The following is a 22,425-nucleotide window of genomic DNA, read 5'->3' on the forward strand; positions in this document are numbered from 1 at the left end:
ATATTATCAGTACTAGTATTGAAATTCAATTACAGATAAATTCTGTTATAACAATAAATACATACTCATTTGGAATAATTAAATTTTTCGATTTTCTTTAAGCCTCATATGTGATGGATTGATAAGTTCAATTCCATTATAATCATCAGACGTTTTTTTTTTTTTTACTTTTGCATTAAAATTTAATCTAATAATTTATTGATTTTTAAGTTGGCGACATTGATTCCGAGCTACAGAGTTTAGGGGGCTGGGCGTTTTGTTGCTGATGTTTAGTAATTGTTCGGCGAAGTAGATAGGTGTTACATGTTATAGTTAAGATACGTAAACAGAAAAAAATGATGGACTCAATTGAGGACCATCGTTTTTCAATGAAGCCAATGTTGGAAGAAACGTTTTATATTTTATCAAAAAAGAATACTGTTTACAGAGTTAAACTTACTGAGAAAGGTTTGAGCTTACAAAAAGAAAATAACGGCAGTGTTAAAACCGAAACGATTGCGCTATGCGATATTATTGGGTGCCGATGTATGCGTAGTAAACGGCGTTCTGAAAAAACCAGTTGTGCATGTCATCCTAGTTCTAGCAGAAAAAATGATCCCAGAGTTGTTGACGAGAACTCGGTCGATAAAGATGAGAACGATATTAGTGCTTATCTTTATATTTATGCCTATGTTTTAAAAAACTGCAAGGTTAAGTCGGGTCAGAAACGTGAAAGAATGACTATAACATTACGTTTTAGGTCGTTTGATAAGTACGATGATAACATGAAAGAAGCGCAGAAGTGGAGATCTTCTATTAAATACCTTATTAATGCTAGATACAGCCCGCAGATATCACCTGGTTTATCGCCTACAGGAGGTATCGGAGGTAATCCAGTGTTTGGTAAGCAGAGTTATTTTTACTTTTTTAAAAAATGAAATCAGAATTGTTACCGATTATTTCGTGTTTTATAGTGTTTTTGTGTACATACATTGACGATTTAAGTTTATTTTTATTGTTTATTTAAAAGTTAGGTTATAGTTAAAGTAAGCGTTTTCTTACTTAGTTTTTTGTAAACAAAGGAAGACTGAGAATTTTTGTATTGTTCTCGCTGTAACCTCTTGTTTAGGGACACAGTGTTTTATGTGTAATCATCAGCGTGAATTAGTTGATTTAAATGACAACTTTTATGTGTTCAACATGATGCAGATGACAGTTCCAAGACTAAGCCATGAAGTTATGAATTATGTTGTATTGGATTTTGATACTGTCACAATTCTTTTGGATTACAATTTACAACACTTCTTGGCTTGGTGATGGGATTAACATGCTTCATTTACACTTGCTAAATTAGCAGGGAATACAGCACAAGGTTTTTTGATACGTTAAAAATTTCCTTTGAATTAGTCAATGAGCATTGGGTTTGCAACAGTCAAACCAGATTTTTTTTAAGTTAGGTATTTTAGGGGAGTTGTGTTCAAAATTGTAATGGCTTATTTTTTATTTTAAAACCATCCTACAGTATTTTGATAAGCTGACAAAGTAATTATTGTAGTATTTTGAAAGTAGACATACCACTTTACTTGAATAAAAAATATTGCAATGTCTGCTGAAAATTGGAAATAATTACCAAGACTGGGCTGCCCTGCCATAATAAAAACATTATTTTATATTTATTCCTTCAGGATACATTTTATAAAATAAAAGAATAGGACAAAATTTAAATCTGAACCACATCTGGTAAAACGTTTTTTAATTTACATGTCCTTTGATGAAAAAAGCAAACAAAATAGTATATAATTTTTATGGTAATCTTTTTGAAATTGCAAACAGGTTCTCATGATCTTGCTGGATGTTTGTTTATGATTTTAATTACTTAAAACTAATTTAATTTCTGGTTGAATTTAACAAATTACTTCAGTGGGACAAGACTTTAAAGCAAATAAAATTATAAACAATCTTAAAATTGTTTTTCAAATTTTTTTGAGGGTTTGCTTAAAGGTGATAAATTAAATCAAAGGAAAAAAATCACATGAGATCAGATTGGGTGACTTTGGAGGCCACCACAAACAAGCTTTGTCCATTGGGAACATGCCTACCAAGCTATTGGTTGGGGAAAATGTCATTTCACCTGATCCTGTACAGAGTTATGCCAGTAAGGAGGTTCACCATCTTGTTGCCATATAAAGTTCAGTCCATCTTACAATTAAGGAAAGAGCCATGGTTATCCAGATTAGCAAATTTTCTTATGCGTGCTACAGTAAAATTGAATGGCCCATAGGCTGGCTGTTGAAAACATTTAATTTTGGAGTACCCCTTTCAAATTATAAAAGTTCATGGATATTTTCTAATTCTCTAAATATGGACATTATGTGTGTTAGCTTTTCTGCAACGATGGAATGATAATTCTCTACTATACAGATTATAATCCAAGAAAGTAATCATTATCTTCAAAATTTTGGTTGTGAAATACCAATTTCACAACCAAATTTAACAATAAATTTAAACAAATTTATTGGTACACATCATAATTGGTTTAAGAACCGGTAACAGCTGTAAACAGTGGATGCATATGTAAGATTTTCCTTAAAAATTCAATTCTATCATCATTGGCATTGTTAGTTCACGGCTGGCCTTCCTAACATATGTTTAGGACTACACAGGAAAAAATTGTTAACAGTTTACCATTTTCTTCAGACAACCTTGGTTGCTCCCATACTTTTCCCTGTACATAGGTTTTTGGTTGTTTCAAACTGATTTTGGCATTGGCGAATGGAGTTACCATTTTTGCTAATTGCCCTAACAATCAGAAAGATAAGGGAATCAATCTAAGACCATGCAGGCAACTAAAACTGTCCTTTTTGCTCATTGATTCTAGCCTTAAATCAACACTGTACACTTCGTCTAAGAGGTATTATAAATTAAAACCCTGATATTCTTTTTTTTTTACACCCAGTATTTCATATTATAATGTGCTACTACAGTTCACTAACAAATTGATAGTACTGTTATAGGACAAATGTAGTGCAGTAGTGTTGCAACATTGAATTCCCAGCTGCATTAACTATTTGGTCATACTTTTTTATGTACATTATACTATATAATTGTTATGTTTCTCATTAAATTAAATGTTTAAGCAAGTCATTCATTTTCAGTTAAGCCTTGAGTGATTATGCAAATGAGTATTTGCCAAAAAATACTCAACCTTTTCATTACCAGCCAGTTTTTTAAAAAGTATCAGCTATTTTTCAAAAGTTGAAAAATTTCTTCTAAGTTATAAATAAGTTTTGCAAAATTTCTTAAGTAAAACTATTTAGGATACAGAGCATGTATTAAAAGAAGAGTTGAAACCATATTATATATTAAAAGAGTATTTGGCTCTTTATCAATATATGATAGCCTTTTTGAATTTAAAACATACTTAAAAGCTTTTTATGTAAGTTTTTCAGTCCTAAGAACATAAAAAGATTTAACTCCTCACAACATTTTTTTTTTATAAGCACAGATATCGCTTTTATTGGTTTAAGGTCCATGAATCTTCAATTACCTTGAGATAAGATTTATCTGTGTGAACTATGTATGAAATGTGCATCAAGTTGTAGTAGGCAATCTGAATTGGAGATTTTAGCAATTTACTTTTGTTTCTAATCTACACATTTTATTGGGTTTACAGCAGTTGTTGGTATTATTTATCTCAGGTAGTTACTAAGCAGGTTATGGAATAAAAACTGGTTATAACAGATTTTCTGTTGATGTAGGTTAAATGATATATAACATTGTAGTGTCGTCTATCTGTCATCTCTGCTCTAATGTAATGGTAGCCTATCATATTATCGATTAAGACCTAACTTTTAACTACTGTTGCAAATTAATAATTTTTATTACATTTATACATATACATATATATATATATATTTGTAAATATGGTAATACAAAGTTATAATATATAGAGATGGCGGGAATAAACTCCTTATTGAAAATTGTTTATTACTTTTTTAATACTTAACTGCTTTTCATGAAACGAAAGATATTTTGTTTCTTATAGTGGTAGAATTGTTGTGCATTGCTAAAATTCCACGTAAGCATCACCATTATCCACCAATTTCCATAAACACATGAGGATGTTTGCAACAAACTTCTGCAGATAATCCAGTGGTACGTTTGCAAGAACTTTGTGAATTCACTCCTCCAACTCATCAAGAGTTTTTGGTTTTGTGCGATAAACTTCCGCTTTCGCCCACCCCCAGAGGAAGAAGTCTCAGGATTCCTTGTTGGCCATTTAAGGGGGCCATGACGTCCCAACAACCATCCTGGAAAATGGGTGTTGACTCATGCATGGACAGGACTTGTTGCAAGGCAGGGCCCCATCTTGCAGAAAGATTACGTCGTTGCAATTGTCCCATTTGGATACAGTACCGTGAACATAATCTTCAAGCATATCAAGGTACCGTTCTGCATTCATTGTGTCTTGAATGAGATATGGACCTCCAACTTTCATTGATGTCATGCCATACCACACTGTGACCTTTGGGCGATGTTGGCTTTTTTCAACAACCAACCTTGGATCCTTTTGTTGCCCAATAATAACAATTGTGCCAGTTAACAAACCCCCAACATGAAACACGGCTTCATCTGATCACAGAATATTACCAAAAATATTGGACCAGTCTTCATACCAAGCAAGCATCATTTCCCCATATTTCAACCAATGATCGCAGTCTTCCAGCGATAATTCATGACAGTAATGGATGAAAATTCAACTCTTTCTTCAGAACAGTTCAGGTTAAACTACTTTTGCGAGATGCCTGTCTGTGATTTCTGAGGACTTCGAGTGAACATTTCCTGAACCACTTGCGCATTTTCCTCCATTCTGGATGTTGAGGGGTGACCATGTCTTCTAACGTCTGATACAGAACCTGTGTCCATTAGTTTCGAGTGGCAATTCCTTATAGTCTTTGCATCTACCGAGGCACAAGGTCCTTTCACACTTCACCATCATCTCTGTACTTGTACTACGGATCGCCTTCATACCAGGATGCCAGCTGAGCCCGTTCATGTAAGGTTAGATGTTGCGCTTTGGTCCGCCACTGATACTTGCAATGACATAAATGAGATATCATGTAATAAATTCTACCATTGTAAGGAACAAAATGCTTTTGTTTCATTAAAATTGGTTAAGTATTAAAAATGTTATAAACAGTTTTCAATAGGGAGTTAATTCCTGCCCACCCGGAAGTAATACTTATAAATTAATCCATCGAGACAAAACTTATAAAATACAACAAGAAAATAAACTATATAGAAAGAGTAGGATTATATTAACAAGGAAGATGAAATTCTGTTACACATTAATAATTCAAAACCACCAAGAATATATGGTTTAATAAAACTACATAAAGAAGGATATCTGATGAGACCAATAGTCAGTGGTATTCAGTGTCCCACATATAACTTAATCAGATTTTTAGTCAAATAATTCAAAAAGTAGTAGGAAAAAATGAGTTTTGTGTAAAGGACTGACGGGAATTCCATAGTTTTATATATAAGCAAACAGTACCAAAAAAATACAAACTTTTGTCCTTTGATGTGGTTTCGCTATACACTGACATATATATTGAATTAGCAGTATGGGCAATCAAAAATGAATGGGAAGAAATTCAATAGTTCACCAATTTTATTAATGGCCTTACATTGCGTATAAACAGCACATTTTTCAATTTTGAGGATAAATTTTGTGAACAATGTCATGGGTTGGCCATGGAGAAGATCGCCTGTTTCTGCTTGTTTAGCAAATTTGGTTATGTAATTTTGTGAAACCCAAATAATGGTCTAATTGAATGGTAAGGTGGCTTTCTGTAAAAGATATGTTTTTCTGATGTTTTATTATGTTTGTCTGAGAACGAAATTGATGAAATATTAAATGAATTTAACAAATATCATACAGATGTTAAATTTACAGGTGAAGTGGAATGTAATAAAACTAGAGTTTCTTGATATGATCATATCCCATTAGAATGGGAAAATGTACACTAAATCCAGCCGATAGAAAGAAAATAATTAATGAAACAAAAAATCTTTTTTTAAAAATAATTTTGTAGAAAATAAATCGATAGTAAAATAAACTGATAGCTTTCATAAAATGTGCAACTTTAAAAATAAAAACAGCAACATCATGGGATTTACTGTGTGTGATGAAAGTGAATATCAGCCCAATATAATGATTTCATATATCCAAAATTTGTCTGAAAAACTTAAAAATGTTTTGAAACAAGAAAATTTTGCTTAAACTATTCCAGCAGGGCCTTGGAAATGTTCATTCAAATGCGCGTTTAGTCCAAAGTGAGCAAAGGCAATACCCAATGCGCGGATAGCTTACGCATATCCAATTCTTCAGTTAATATTTGACAAACACATTCTTTCGATATGCCCATAGCCTCTGCTATCTCTCTAACCTTAATTCGTTGGTTGTAAAGTACTGTTCGTCGGATGTTTGGTGAACTTTTTCAATGATATCAGTGGTGGTTGCAGTTTTTGGCCATCCCGAACATTATCAATCAAGCTGGTACGATCATGTTTAAATTCAGCTGCCCATCTTTTTACAGGGGGACAAATGGCAAATGATGGAACAGAGTCTGTGTAAACAGATCCAGTTCGGTTTTAATTTGCATAGATATATTGCCTTTCAAATGCAAGTATTTATCATGACATGATATTCAGTTTTTTCCATTTTTCACACAAACACTCACAATGACTTACTCAAATGATTATCAAATAACAATTGAGGTCCACAATGGCTGAAATTTTAGTGAGTACTTACAATAGATGCGCAAATATATTCTCCCGAACTTGTTGACAAGTGCTGATATACATACAAAATACACATACAAGGTGATTCATGTAGTGTTACCATGGTGTTTTCTTAGCTCATTCTGTTAGGAAAAATAATGAAAAAAGTTCATATAGACATGGGTCTGGAAACGCTCTGTTAGCAAGTTACAGCTAGTGAAAGATTTTTCCCTGATTCTTGGGCAGAGAAATAGAATCATACTGAAATTCTAGGACCCCAAATTAAGGGGTAAACTTTATGGTTTCTTGTGGTTTTGACTTGATAAATTGAATAAAACAGGTTCCAGAACCATGTCTCCAGTAGTTTTCATAATATCCAATGTAAAACGGAAAAGTTTGTCTTCTAAATTACATTTTTTTACGTTTGTAATAATGATTAATATAAAATTCATTATGAAAACTTAATTTAATTCTCAGAAAATATTTGTAAAATAGCCCAATAAAAAAAATTCAAATTCAAGAAATTTGATTTCTTTGAACCCATGATTATATGAACTTTTTTCATTATTTTTGCAAGTAGAATTAGCTCAGAAAGAGTCTGTAACACTACTTGAATCACTCTGTATATAGGTGATTACAAATGAAATAGAACTTTTGTTTTTTATAAAAAAAATTTATTTTTCAAATATGATTTTATTTTCATGATTTCACAGAAAATTTCTTAAGTTTGTATCTACAATATTCTGTGCATATACTGTGAGCCCCTTGACAGATGAAAGCATTCCTTGCTCAAGTGTACCAACAGTTGTTAGTGATAATTTATTATCAGTAGATTAGTTAGTCATTTATATTAGCAAAAAGAGGAGGGACAAAGACTTTTTCTTTTGTAAAACCCCACAAAAAGTAGTCACAAAGCGTAAAGTTTGGATTTTATGATGGCTAACATAACAGTGCCTTGTTTTCATCAGTTACAAGGCCAATCCAGTCTTATGGAAGATGATAATCCAGATAATTTCAAACCTCTGTATGCCAGTAAGGTGGAGCTCCCTCTTTTAGAGATTGAAGTTTTTAGTATCTTCTATCAGTTGAGACATTAGCCATAATATATTAACATAAATTTTTCCATAAACTATCTGTTTATGAAAACATAACAGTTTGTACACCTTTTCAGGGAAATAGCACAACACACATTCACTTTATATATGTTGCACAGTTTCTCTCAGCCATTTCTGTTCTCATATTTGCCGCTTGCTGACTTTTCCATTAATGTGATATATATACTTTTCACCAAAAATTAGGTGATAAAAGAAATCATCATAACATGTTCGTGCATGTCCATACAGAAGTCTTTACATTAGACTTAATTGTTATTACTGAGACTTTGTACCGACTAATTTATGTAATTTTCAACCATTTCAAAAAAGTTTTCCACAAAGTCAGTTAAGGAATTTGTATTTCTAATCTCGTTGATTTATCTAGACTGCTTTGGTTTATGGCATGAAGACAAAAAAAAATTTTGTCTGTAGTGTTGGAGTTTTTTAATTTCTTTTTGTAGTTGTGGATGGATTGCCTTAATGAGGTCGTTTCTGTACTGTGTTGCTTCCCAAACTGTTTATGCGCTCATAATAATCAATATTGATATGAACAAAAGCAGTAGTACTTGCTTAAAACTATTCCCTGTAAAACCACTACATATTAAAGTTACATTTTTTTATAAATCAACTTATAAGTGTCAGAGTGATTAGAAAATGAGTATTATTTCATGTATAATATTGTGTGTGTGTGAGTGAGCGCACGTGTATATGATAAAATACAAAACTTTTTCAAAAATGTTTGTTATGTTATTGGTTAAAAAATTAAGAACTCGTCAGATATTATACCAAAATTAAGTAGTATGGGAAATAAGTCTTTAAAGTGAAAAAGAATTTTGACATTTTTTCTTACATATTAAGGTTTTATGTTTTCTAGTAAATTGTTGAAAAGTAGTTTGTTTTCACATTGTTAAGGAAGTTTCTTAAAGTTGCTAACAGTTTCTTATGTAAAATTTTAATCTTTATGTTTCTTTTATGTTGATAGCCAATATGCATATTTATTAAGGAATTGTTTCATTTTCTCTTTCCTCATTAATATCTAGGCAATTTTTTTTATAACCAATAGCTATCTGTATATTATACCCACATATTCATTTGACCTTAAAATGTGTACTTGGATGTTGTTTTGTTTCTATTTTTGTGTTGTTTGTAATTCAAGGTTTCAATACGTTGTTATTATTGTGGTTAGTAATTTCTTTTATTATTATTATTTTAAATAAAAGCATCTTTCTCATTAAAACATCTATTATTACACTTCATTCTCACTTTAATTTTATTTATGCGAACTTAATACTGTATCAGTTTTTATGCAAAATATTTTTGTCTGTAAAATATAGCTTTAAGTATTTATAAAACTACATATTCTAATTTGTAAGGCAGTGTATTAGAAAATTGTGGAACAAGCTGAAATAAAACGATTAAAAAAATCAAAAGGAAGTTTTTCCAATTTGACTTTCTTAATATTGAATGAATAAGCAATTTTTGTTTTATTTTTGTGTTTTATACAAAACTGAAGGAATTTTTCCATCTTGATTTGTGTCTTGTTAGTTTATGGACCATTTGTGAACTGCTGAACTAATTTTAAGGATGTTGAATTTGTCTATTCCACCTTTGAAACCTAAGATTATTGACAATATAGAGGGTTCAGTCTCATTGACAAAATTTTTTTTTAATCATTCATGATGGGTTTTATAAAGAGAAAAATTAAATTGACCATTAAACTGACCATTTGTGAGTGAAATTTACAAAATGTTTTATGAAAAATACTAGTATATGGCTGGCTGTTGTAATACTGAATAACAAAATGAAGTACTGTTATCTTTTAAAAAATGATTTTCCCAGAATTTTTCCTAAACATTTTGAGGTACCTATTTTACTTTAAAAAGGTTTTTCTCTATTCATGTGTTGGTTTATTACATAGAATATATTCAGTTTTTTAAGTATACAGCAATAGGGTATAATTCAATGCTGGATCCTAAGTAAGACTGTAAACTTCATTCCTTACATTTTAATGGTTTGGAGTTCCTGGAATGTCTCTGGGAGTAGTATTAGGGGAATTAAAGGGTGTAAAGTTAGGGTAAAATAATGCCTACCACTTTAATGGAATAGTTCCTGTTGAACACTGAAGTTAAACAAGCTGGGGTACTTATACTATCTGACTTGGGCAAAATTTTGTTAATGTCTATAATTATAATAGTTGTAATATGAAATTTATTAAAAAAAATCCCTAATATTTAAAAAAATAGGTTATTATTTATGATTGGTATTTGCAATTGCTTTCCTCTCTTCAGAAAATCTGAAAATCTGAGAGCTTTCTTAGCATGTTCTGATTTTTAATATCTTCCTTTATTTCTTTTTAAGTTATTTTTGTTACAAATGTTAATTCAAAGGAAAAATATGAGAATCAGAACCCAAATGAAAAACTTACTCTCCATGAACCTTTTCTGTAGACAATTTTTACCTAAGATGTGACTCAACCAACCTTTTTTCTTTTTCTTTCATTTCCTTTTCAGATTTTTATTTTTGCTTTCTTCAAAATCTCTCCATTTTTTAATATTTCCATTATCTGTTGCGGTTTTTTGTTTTTTAAATGAATTCAAAAGTTTTTCAGCTACAATGGAACTATAGTTGATTTAATTCTGATAATTGAAATTAACCATGTTTATTCAACCTGGTTTCTTGAATTTCTTTTGTACTGAAATGAAATATATTCCAGATATATTATTTAAAAGTAAAAATTTGCCAGGGCATGGACAAGCTGCACAGTTTCTAAGAATAATTAATTAGATTACTGGATTACTCTTGTTTTTTCCTATAATTGCGATTGTTAAAAAAATAACAGCCAGAGTGGGAAAAACTATATTATTAACCAATATTCATATGCCTATGTTTTTATAATCTTGAAAAATAACATTGCAATTACATTCACTACACTATTACACCAGTTGTAGAAATCTAGAAAATTCTTCTGCTTAACTTAATGAAGACCCTTTGCTCAAGTTTCTCTTTTTTCATAAATGTTTTTTTTGCTAGTAAAATATTGCTTTTTTATTTAATTTTTTTCTGATCGGATTTTAGTGTATTAGTGCCATGAATGCATATATTAAGTACCCATAACTATGACATAAACAACTTGACACAAGTCACAAGTTATTATCAAAACTGACTTATACAATGTTAAGAATAAAAAGAATCTCATACCAGGCTTTTTAGAGAAAGTTACTTTGGAAGTGGTTTCCTGTTGTCTTCTTAACAGAGCCAAATAAAAACTTGTGTTTTAGCATGTCAAGCCCACCAAAATGTAGATGGTATTCAGTTGTAGAAGTGATGCTTTCATTCTTTCCAATACTGAGACTGACTGAATATTGAATGTCATTACTCTCAGAGAAAGGAACTCTGCCTGCTGTCTCAGGTACTTAACATGCTTCACAGTTATAAGAAAAACTTTGACAGATAGTTGTGAAGCAGCAGATTAATGATCCTTTTGTATTTGTGCTATTATTTATTAATTATTAAAAATAATATTAAACATTATTTGTAATATTACTATAATTATGTCTCATTTAAGCTGTACAGTAATAATATAAAATCAGGTATGTTTTACTCTAAAATGAACTGTAAGCTAATTAAAAATATGCTTCTTTGATATAATTTCAAGGTTGCTACTCAAATGATTACTTATAAGCAATATGTTCACAGATTTTGGAAATAGATTTGTGAAAGTACCTAGCATGCAGATAGTTTACTAAAGAGATGACGATTGTGTGATTCATTTACTTTTCTTTTGTTAAGACAAAATTAAAATACGAAGGTGAGGAAGTTGTATGGTAACAAACATACAATTAATATAAGGTTTCTGCGATTATTTTTTTTGTAGATATTCCTAATTCTATACATTATTACATAAAAATGTTTTTGTTTTATACTGTAATGATTAGCAGCCATTATAGTTAACAGTTTTGTGTTTTTATATTTGCTTTATCACCATACCACAGAAATTTGTTGAGCTTATTTTCCGTGCTCCATTTAACTTTCACAATGTACTTTTTATTTATGCTTACACATGATAAATGATTGAGTTATTATTAATATTGCCAGTTAAATAATTATTATTTTATTTATAATAGTTTATTCTTTAGTATCAGTTGTAACTTTTTTTTTAATGTGCATTTTGTTTTTTTCTATGCTTAAAATTATTGGTTTTTATGATTTCCTTTTATTTCATATATTTTATAATTAATATTTTATAGAATTTTTAAAACCAACAACTTTGTATTTTTATGATAGATTTGAATATGAATTTTAATCAACGCTTTTTGTATTATTTTCCAGATAATAAACTTTTGGTTATCATCAATCCAAAAAGTGGTGTAGGTAAAGCACGTGATATATTTCAAGCAAGAGTAGTTCCTATATTAACAGAAGCTGATATTAATTATGATTTACATGTTACTAGACATTCACATGATGCTAGGAGTTTAGTACGTACTCAGGTAATGTGCTATCCGAAGAAATATTGTTTGTTTTTGCCTAATGTTGGTGACATAATGTTCATTAGTAATTAAAGAATCAGCATATGTTCACATTCTTAGAAGGTTTTATAATCCAAAAGCAAAAGTAAGCTTATTGTAAAACAGCAATACTATATGTCAAACAGTAACTATGTATAAACTAGTATAGTTATCTTTTCCATTTCTGGAATATTATTCCTCTTGCAAAGAGTAAGATCTCATGGCATGGGAACCTATGTTATTCATGTTATGTCAGTATATGCTAAATTGTTTTGTTAAGTTTAAAAAACATACTTGTTTTTACGCTTTAATTGTTACATGAATAATACACATGATTGTACTTTTTGTTTAACTGTGAGTGGTTAAATGTGGTATTTGTCTTATCCTGAAATTTCTTACAGGAATTAATTGTCTGTTAGGTGTAATCTAATCTCGTTCTGCAATGTGGAGTCTGGCCTATATTCTTGTATCTGTCAGTTAATGTGTTGTAGAATTTTAGTCCCAAATGCTCAAAGATTGATTGTGCAAGTATTGAGTCTTGGTTGGGAAATTCACGTTCACGGTCAAGCATCTAATCTAATAAAGACAGTGTGAAGAACTGGAATTAGTTCTATTTTTTACCAGGTATGTCAATGTTCAGTCAAGTCAAATGTCTAGAAAGTTGGGAAGGTTACTAGTACTTCTAGTATTAATTTTAGGTTTAAATTTTTGGCAATCTGGAAACTTTTAGATGATTGCTAAAAGTTTCGTCCCAAGGTATAATTCCATCACTAAACACAGTGAAATATTGTTTTATAGACAGGATAATTCATCTAAAATAGTCAGATAATTAAAAAAAAAATCTAAGCTTGTAAAAATGTATGTAACAGTGTTAATTTATTGTTTAGATGTTCTCTATGCCCCTCCCACCTAAGGAGACAATTTTAATACATTAATTCCCAGATATTTAGAAGAGGGACTATTTTATATGATTAAACAGGTGGAGGTGTTATCCAGAACAGTCATTTGTTTATTATTAGTTTTTCATTCCAGAAGCAGCAGTCCTGCTGTGTATTTAGAGAGAAACATTTTATTCTTGTCTAGATTTAACTATAGAGTTATTTGCAAGCCAGTTTGATATAATAATGATTATGAAATGAATTCTCTGATAACAGTTTTCCCAATTGGTGTATGAAATAATGATAAAGAGATGTCATTGACAAATCCTGTTATGTTTGTGTTTTGTTCAATTAATTGGAAGAAGGAAGCAACTTAATCTTATATGGAATCAGTGATAACACGCTGTATATTGTGCACTGCTTCGCACTGTAGAATTTATTTTAACCTCTTGGGTTCTACTACACCATTTTTAAAAAGACTAAGCTTTTCCTGTAATTTATGATTCTTTATACTATCTGTTTTAAAATTCTGGTGTTTTGGTTAATTGAATTCCTTGAAGAGTTCTTGTAATATCTCTAATATTTTATTTTTCTTGTTCATATCAGTTTATTACCTGATTTGTTAATTCTGCAAAGGCATCATTGATCTGTTAATCCTTTCAGAATCCAAAATGATGGTAACTGTCTTTTAAATATTTAATGAATATAATATTCTATAATATATTCATTGAATATTGTCCATTATATTACATATTATTATTATCTGTTGTTTTTATTGAGTACTGTTATATTCAATGATATAATATATAAAAGTTGACATTATAATTGTTTGTTTCTAAAAATACTGTTAATCTATTTAGATGAAATATTTGTGTTAAATATTTAATAATGTTTTTATTAGTATTGTTTTATAATATTTTATATAAATATATTTAAGTATATATTATGTAACATTTTTTATATGTTAATATTATTTTATTTGTATAACATTTTTAATAAATCTTTTGAATATTTTAACAGATGTGTTTAGTAAGATGATAGGTCTGTTATTAGTATTTGATGGTCACTGAATTAAATTATGAGAATTGTGGCTACCATTTTAAGTCTATCTGGAACACTCCTTTATCAATGCAAGAATTAACTAAAATAAATATCCAGAGGCTTCTTAATAGTCTTATGAGTTTTTTCAGTAAGGTCACCATTGTCAGTCTTTCTTCTCCAGGTGCTTATTACATTTCACTTTGTTAATTGTTTTGCCTATTTCATGTTTTGTTATTTTTTTTTTAAATTTAATGAACTTAGGTTATTATTTTATGAGGTAAATTATTGGTTCCCTGTCTGATACATTTGTCTGTAAATTTATATTGACCACTTCATTTTTGTCAACATCTATAATGTAATCATTAAATTGGTTTGCTATTTGACTACGTTGTTGATTGTGAATTATTAGACTGCTATTTATATTTTGTGTTTAGCATGGTAACTTTAGCTTTTGGTAATGACTGGTAAGGTCTGATTATATATTTATTTTCAATTTTCCAAAATTGTTTTACTTTGTGACCTGCCTGCTCAATTTGACGTTTTAAAATAGTTTTGTTTAGCTAATCTTATTGCTTTAATTAACGTATTTCTATGTTTTATTAAATATTTTAGTAGTGTAGTATTAAAAGATTCAGTTTCGGAGCTAATTTGTTTTTTTTTCTTGAGGATTCTACAATCAGCTCTGTAATCCAGGGTTTTAGGTTTCATTTGATTGTTTTTCTGTGGTTGCATCTTCAATTTTGTCCTATATATCTTAGTCTGAATACCGATTTTCACACTGGATGTTTAATATTTTGTGTTTATCTGGTTTTTTTTCAAAGTTAAATATAGATTTAATTGTTACTTGCCTACTAACCATCACCCTACCCATTCCTTGCCACTTCAGGCCACCATTACACATAGTGGTGATCATCATAGTGATATGAATTTGATGAATCACAAGTGGCTGCATGCTTGTTACTTAATTTAATTTTATAAATGCATGGTTGATCTGTGTTTTACATGTTTTCTTGTAGCTTTGTAGATGATACATTGATGAAAGGAATTTTTTGCAGGGTGACAGTACAGTCATTTACCTTTTCATTTAGTCTCTTTAATGTTCATGTGTCCTATTGTTACATCTGCCATGTTTTGTTTAACGGTAGTCCAGTCTTATATTTTCTGTATAAATTTTATTTGGTGAATGATCTGTAAATTCTAAGGATACCTATATTACATTTATTTGTCAAAATTTCAGTGTAGAGTGCATTAGCATAATTTATTTTAAGCTCTGAAGTGGTGCTGTTTATTTCATTGTGAATGTATATGAAAACTCTCACATTCTTTTGCTTGGTTACTTTAGATATTTCAACTATAAGTTATTAATTTTGAATTCAGTAAATCTTTGCAGGTACATCTTTACCTGCAAAGTTAAATGTTTTTATTGGTTCCCAATCATCTATTTGTTATGTAAAGTGGCTGCAATTTGTCATTTCAATAATATTTGTTTTTTTCTTTAGGTTTTATTGACTATTATGTTTTGAGAACAACCTGTCTATTAAATATTGACTTTTAAGGATGACAGAGAATCAGCTTTCACTGGTTTACTGGCCTAATCTAATTCTGATCATCAGAGGCCCTATTTTCACCTTATGTTTTTTTCTCTTTGCTGATTCATTTTTTCCTTTTGCCAGTTTCCTGGCTTTCATTTTCCAGAAGGTTACTTCAGTGTTAGCTGGTCAATAATTCTTAATTTTCCTTCTGGAAGCAATTACAAACCTGAGATTACAAACCCTTTTCCAATTATCACATTTTCTTGTTCTTTTTTTTTTATTTGTTCATCTTGACTAAATTAGTTCAACCACTTCTCTTTTGTTGCTCACCTAGTAATCCTAATTGCTATGGCCAGATTCATTTCCATTCTTAATGTAGGTGTTTGTTACTAGAAAATCTATGGGTCATACTAATTTCCTTATTAAGTGGAAGAGGCAAAAACATTTTACCTCGCCTATGCTTTAATCTTTTGATCTCAGGGATGCCGTATCAAAATAATTTCTTTCATTTTATAAATTTGAAAATGTTCATTCTCTCCTGCAGTTTGTGTAAGTTCTATTATGTCTAATTTTTCATGTTCTAACCCATTATTTTAATTTCCCAATTTATTAAATTTAGCCTTAGATTCATCAAAACTGTCACAAATTGCATAGATGTTTTTAATTCCTGGATATCAACTTTTACCAAAATGAATGGTTGATTTGATTGCAATATTTCAGATTTAAATGAAGTATTCTTAAATTCTTTCTCATTATAATATGTTAATAATTCATTCTATTGATCTATCTGCTTCATCTTATTATCTTATGATTTTTAATATGTCAAATGTTATAATACGTTTTCTTCAGTCAGTAACAAAAATTTATATGCATTATAAACTTAAAGCTAAATATAAAGCAATGATCAAATTTTTACTTTTAACATTATTACTTGTTTATTTTGTGATCGTAAACATTTTCTAAGTTTGTGTCAGAACTTGTTGAAGATGCTCTGGCATGCCAAGCACTTAATTGTCTTGCTGTTTCTATGATGTTATTAGATAGATGTTTGTTGGAGTATATAATAGTCATAGTGTATTATACTTATATAAACTACCAGGTCAATAAAAACTGTTTAAAAAATATTTTCAAAATGTATTTCTATGTAAAAATTGTTTATTTACTATTAATAGTTACCTTTAACTATTCTTTTCAATTCAAAACAAAAACTTTGTGGTTTTAATGAACTTTTGAATTAAATAAAAATTTTGTACTTTTAAATTAGAAACTTATTATAATGATTATTTTGAACTATAATAAATCATATTTAATTAGCGTAAGTAATCTTCAGTGTTTAGTTATAATGGAGTTCCAAAAATATATCTTCTCATTAATGGTAGTAGTACAGATAAGAGTATTATTAATATTGATTTATTCATCAATAACTCGCTGCATGACTTTTGTTTCCTCTCACTTTCATTCCCCAGTTTCATCTGCTGTCTCCCAAATTCCCACGAAACACCACAGAAATTCACTTTTTGTATGGTTCTAAACTTAAACCTTGTTCAAGTTAATTGCATTTAAGTTGAATTATGCTAACGAACTGGGTTGGTCTATTGGTGAAATGCGTCTTTGCAAATCAGCTGATTTAAAGGCAGTTACTTTTATATGGATTTGAATACTAGATCATGGATACTGGAATTCTTTGGTGGTTGGGTTTCAATTAACCACACATCTCGGTTGACCTTTTCTTTCTTTTTCCTGTTTAGCCTCCGGTAACTACCGTTTAGATAATTCTTCAGAGGATGAATTAGTATAAATGAAGTGTAGTCTTGTACATTCTCAGTTCGACCATTCCTGAGATGTGTGGTTAATTGGAACCCAACCACCAAAGAACACCGGTATCCACGATCTAGTATTCAAATCCATGTAAAAATATCTGGCTTTACTAGGACTTGAACGCTGTAACTCTCGACTTCCAAATCAGCTGATTTGGGAAAACGCGTTAACCACTAGACCAACCCCCGGTGGGTTTCGGTTGACCTGAGATTGTACAAAACTACACTTCACTTAACTCATACATATCATCCTCATTCATCCTCTGGAATAATACCTGACAGTGATTCCTGGTGGCTAAATAGGAAAAAAAAAGTTGAATTATGCATTGCTTCTTTAATTTTTTTATTTAAGTCTTAATAAAGCATAAATTTCATTTAAGTTAATTAAGAGAAAGGAATTGATATATCTTGATTTAAAATCACTAGCACAGTAAATATGTTTATTAAAACTTGGCTTAGACTAGGCTGATCATATAACTGATGATGTTATACAGATGTCAATTCCTCTGTAATCTCTTCTCTGCTCAAAAAGGCTTTTCTTAATTCATAGAAAATAAAAGTTAACTAAATACATTTAAAATGAGTACAGCTACAAAAATATCTTGAGGTTTTCCAGTCTGGGTGGAAGCCCAAAAAAGGGTTTCCTCTAACTCATATTTTAAAAATGAAGCTTTTATAAATTTTAGAAACTTTAAATTCTGCTTGCTATTGTATATCTATATTCTAAAATCTGATAAAGAGCCATATATGAGAAACTGTTTTGTGAGATTGTTAGTTCAAAGAGGATTAGAAAAATATATTGATTTTTTCTTCTTTTGTAAAGCAGAAAAAAGCCCATTTTTTTCTTTATTGAATTTATTATTAGTCATTTACAAAAAAAAAATACTCTGGTTAAACATCAAAAACATCTTTTATAACTAAGAGAATTAGTTGTTTTTATATATACTGAAATTTCCTATTATATGTGCTGTTAATTTTTTATACTGGGGAGAAAACAAAAAAAATAAACAATAAAATTATGTAAAATACATTTTTTATATTTTATTTAAAATTTTTAATTAATTTTTTTATTTATTTATTTAGCATATGGCACAAAGACACAACATCAGTTACAGTCAAAAATTACAAACAAACATCTAACAAATTAATATAAGCTATTAATTCTGTAGTCGCCATCAGGAAATCTTCAGGAGTTCACTCATAATGAGCTGTCCTAGAGCAAACTTCTTTGATATGTTTAACAGTTTGATTTTCACCACACTCGTAAAGGGGCGTCGGTGTTTTACCTCATTTATACATGAAATAGGCACACCTACCAAGCTGAGCTCGTATTGTGTTTAATGTTAACCATGTCTTGCGTGGCAAGTCGAAACCCGGCGGGTTTTCAGTAATACATGGGATTTGGTTATTCTGCTTTGTGGTCCATTCTTGAAGCCAGGTGTCAGTTTGGTTAAATCCTTCCTCTGTGGCAGCAGTTGCTGTTTTGATCGGTAGCTTTCTACATTGAAGGCGACCATGATTGGTATCCTCAATGTCCTCATGTATTGGTTGGTTTCGATTGTCCATAATTTTCTTGTACTCTCTTGTAAGAGCGTTCATATGGTGCAGATTTGGGGGTGGTATCTGGCTCAGTACTGGGAGCCATTCCACAGGAGTAGACCTTATAATCCTGGCAATCATTCTTATAGTGTTATTAAGTTGACCATCAATTCTATGAACAAAAGAGCTGTTAAACCACATTGGCGCATAATATTCTGCAGCCGAGAAGACAAGGCTCAGAGCCGATGTGTGCAAAGTGGAAGCCGATGCTCCCCACGTTGTTCCTTGAGAGCTTATGTATAATGTTGTTTTTCGCTTTTAATTTCTCTGTAGTTTTCATTAGGCGCTCCTTAAATGAAAGTGTTCTATCAAGTTTCACACCTAGGTATTTTAGTGTCTTATTGTGAATTTTCAGCGCCCTATTAGTAAACTTGTTACTTCGATGGAAGCATGACACCTCTGTTTTACTAGCATTTGGTTGGAGGCGCCATCTTCAGAAGTATCTTCCCAGTTTCTCCAGGTTGGCTATCAGGACCTCCTCCTACTCTTCTAATGATTTACATTTTGTTAGCACCCAGTCATCGGCGTAGCTATGTTTTTTAGATCTTGTCTCTGGCATGTCTGCAACATAGAGGCTGAAAAGGAGAGGCGCAAGTACCGACCCTTGTGGCAGACTGCAAGGGTCACAAAAAGGATTCTTGAATTTTTTGGTGAGCTTATATCGGATCCCATGAAAACTTGGAACATTCTGTTGTTCAACATGTTATTAAGGAGGTGAGCTGTTACTTTGCATGGAATTGCATGGAGGACCTTACAAATCATGCCTTCTCTCCAGACAATATCATAAGCAGCTGATAAATCAATGAATGCAGCAGAGGTTTTAAGATTTCTTTGGAATCCTGCTTCAATGTAGGTTGTGAGCGAGAACTTGATTGGTGCAGCTTCGTTTTGGCCTAAAGCCTGCTTGTTCAGTCGGTATAACATCAAATATTCTTTGACAGATTCTGTTGTAGATAAGCCTTTCTAGTAATTTATGTGTCACCGATAGCACTGCTATAGGCCTGTAGCTCTTAGGTAAGTTTGCTGGTTTCCCTGGTTTTAAGATAGGTACTACCTTTGATTGCTTGAACTCTCTGGGTACACTACCTGTCTGCATTATGTGAGTGAAGAATCTGGCAGCTAAAGTTTTACATATTTTTCACAGTTTAATAGGAATTTCGAATTATGCCATTGAATCCTGGAGCGACATCTTTGAGCACCAACTCAATCTCTTCAAGTGTAAAAGGGTGAGCATACTCAGTCTCCCTCGCTTCTCTCCTTAAGTTTCTTAGTTTGCGTTTTATCTCAATTGTGTATGCCCTGTCTCTTGGTGCTCTGGATGTTGCCACTATGTGGGATGCTATGGTGTTTGGGAAGACATTTGCTTTTTGTCTGAATAGGAGCTCTGTTTCCCAGTTTTCTTAGCAGAGTTCATGCATGACGACTTGAGGTCTGAAAGTTCAGGCTTCCCACAGTTTCTGTTATCTTGCAGCAACAATGCTATGGAGAAGCTCATCTGCCACTTCTTGATCGCTCGTCTCAAGAAAGCTTCGGTATAGAACTTCGCTGTTTTGGGACCACCCTGGGATATATTCTCTGTGAAACACTCTAGGGATGCACTTCTTAGCGGTACTTGTTTGTTACTGTTCCAGTAAATCTGCTATAGTTTTTGCTGATTGGTGGTATCTAGCCTAGGCATTATCCAGATCCCTAGAAAGATTTTCCCTATTGGCCTTTTTGAAGATCCATCTTGAGCGGGGTACAGAGGTCACAAGTGAAATTTGGCTACCTTCCTCTATAATAACTGGATGGTGCTGGTTGTGTGGAAAGTCGCAGAGAACTCTTCGGGTGACTAGCAGCGGCCAATGTTTGCTGTCAGTTAAGGTGAAACATAGATCCGGGTGATACTCCCGCCTCCAAGCCGCTGATTTAAAAGTAAATCGGTCTTTAGCATCAAAGACAAGACTAAGGTTCTCATCCTCAGCCCATCTCACCAGAGTCTCACCATTCGTATCGTAATCCTTATATTTCCATTACTCGTGGTGGCTAATCAAATTGCCCAAGTAGACCACAGGTTGAGGTTGTATTTGGATTACTGAGGTTGGCACAAGACCATAGATATTGGACACTGTTATACTTATGATTTTAATTGCAACATTATGAATTTCATTGCCTGTGGAGGTGGAGATAAGAGCAGCGTTTTCTATATCGCATCTTAACGTAAGTAGTGACGCCATATACGTCATGGTATGTGGCACCAAGTTATTCACATCCAGGTATTTTTCCGTAATTGTACTTCAGTGTTGCAATGTGTTTCCTGATCAATATTGCTGTTCTTCAGTAGTTTTGATAAATACTGACTCTTAGAATAACTTATGGTTTCCATATTTATGTGGCAAATTCAGATCCAACATTTCTTGTCGGCAAGTCCTGAAAAACACTGTTGACGCTATATCTAACGACATTGCCTGCACTTCATAATACTGTAGGCTTTTGTCTGCGTGGTTAGAAGAACCTATCTTCTTGGTATGTTTGACCGCCAGTATCTGCTAGCTCATTAGCGTTACCCAGGGTGCACTACATGGAGGTGAAGTAGCTTTACACCCCTTAATAAATTATAATTAAGTAAAAAAGGATCAGTAATTGAAGGTTGTGTGATCTTCAGTTGCTGATAATCCCTTACTGATAATCCCCTCAAACACTTTTAATGTAACTAATTGGGTAAATATTTTGTATTATAAAGTTTTTTTTTTTTTTACATAGTATAAAGTATGTAATTAATAAATTAAATTATGTATGTATAGTTACTGTATATTACATATATTAATGTTATATAATTATATATATATATAAAACTTTGTGAAAATTCAAATAACCAAAATAACCTTAAGTAACAAAATATATATATATATATATATATATATATATATAAAACCACCCACACAGTAACAAAACCTAAAAAACTAAGTCTTATAAACACCTGATTTTTAGAGCTTTATATTAAACAAGGAACAGTAGTAACAGACCTAAGAAGGAAATAGATGTAATAAAACAAATAGCATTATTTAGTGGTTTCGATGTTGAAGTTATAGAAAAGATATACAGAAAGCAGAGAATTAAGTACCATGACAGTTTTACACAATTGCAACAAGAAAATTACACAGAGATTGTTGATAGTTTTTTTGTAGAGTATAGTTTTACAAATAAAATAA

General features: G+C 31.2%; 1 protein-coding gene across 1 annotated transcript in view; it reads left to right on the forward strand.

The window, feature by feature from the left end:
• The first annotated feature begins 248 nt into the window (after window positions 1-248).
• The window catches only part of LOC142326310 (sphingosine kinase 1-like), a 79,444-nt gene continuing 57,267 nt past the window's right edge, over window positions 249-22,425 (forward strand). Inside the window, exons 1-2 of the mRNA XM_075368704.1 lie at window positions 249-882; window positions 12,189-12,349. Of these exons, the coding sequence (XP_075224819.1) occupies window positions 336-882; window positions 12,189-12,349 (708 nt within the window). The 5' untranslated portion in view covers window positions 249-335. The remainder of the gene's footprint in view (window positions 883-12,188; window positions 12,350-22,425) is intronic.

This window comes from Lycorma delicatula, chromosome 6 (assembly GCF_047948215.1).
Source record: "Lycorma delicatula isolate Av1 chromosome 6, ASM4794821v1, whole genome shotgun sequence".
Classification (NCBI taxonomy): Eukaryota; Metazoa; Arthropoda; class Insecta; order Hemiptera; family Fulgoridae; genus Lycorma; species Lycorma delicatula.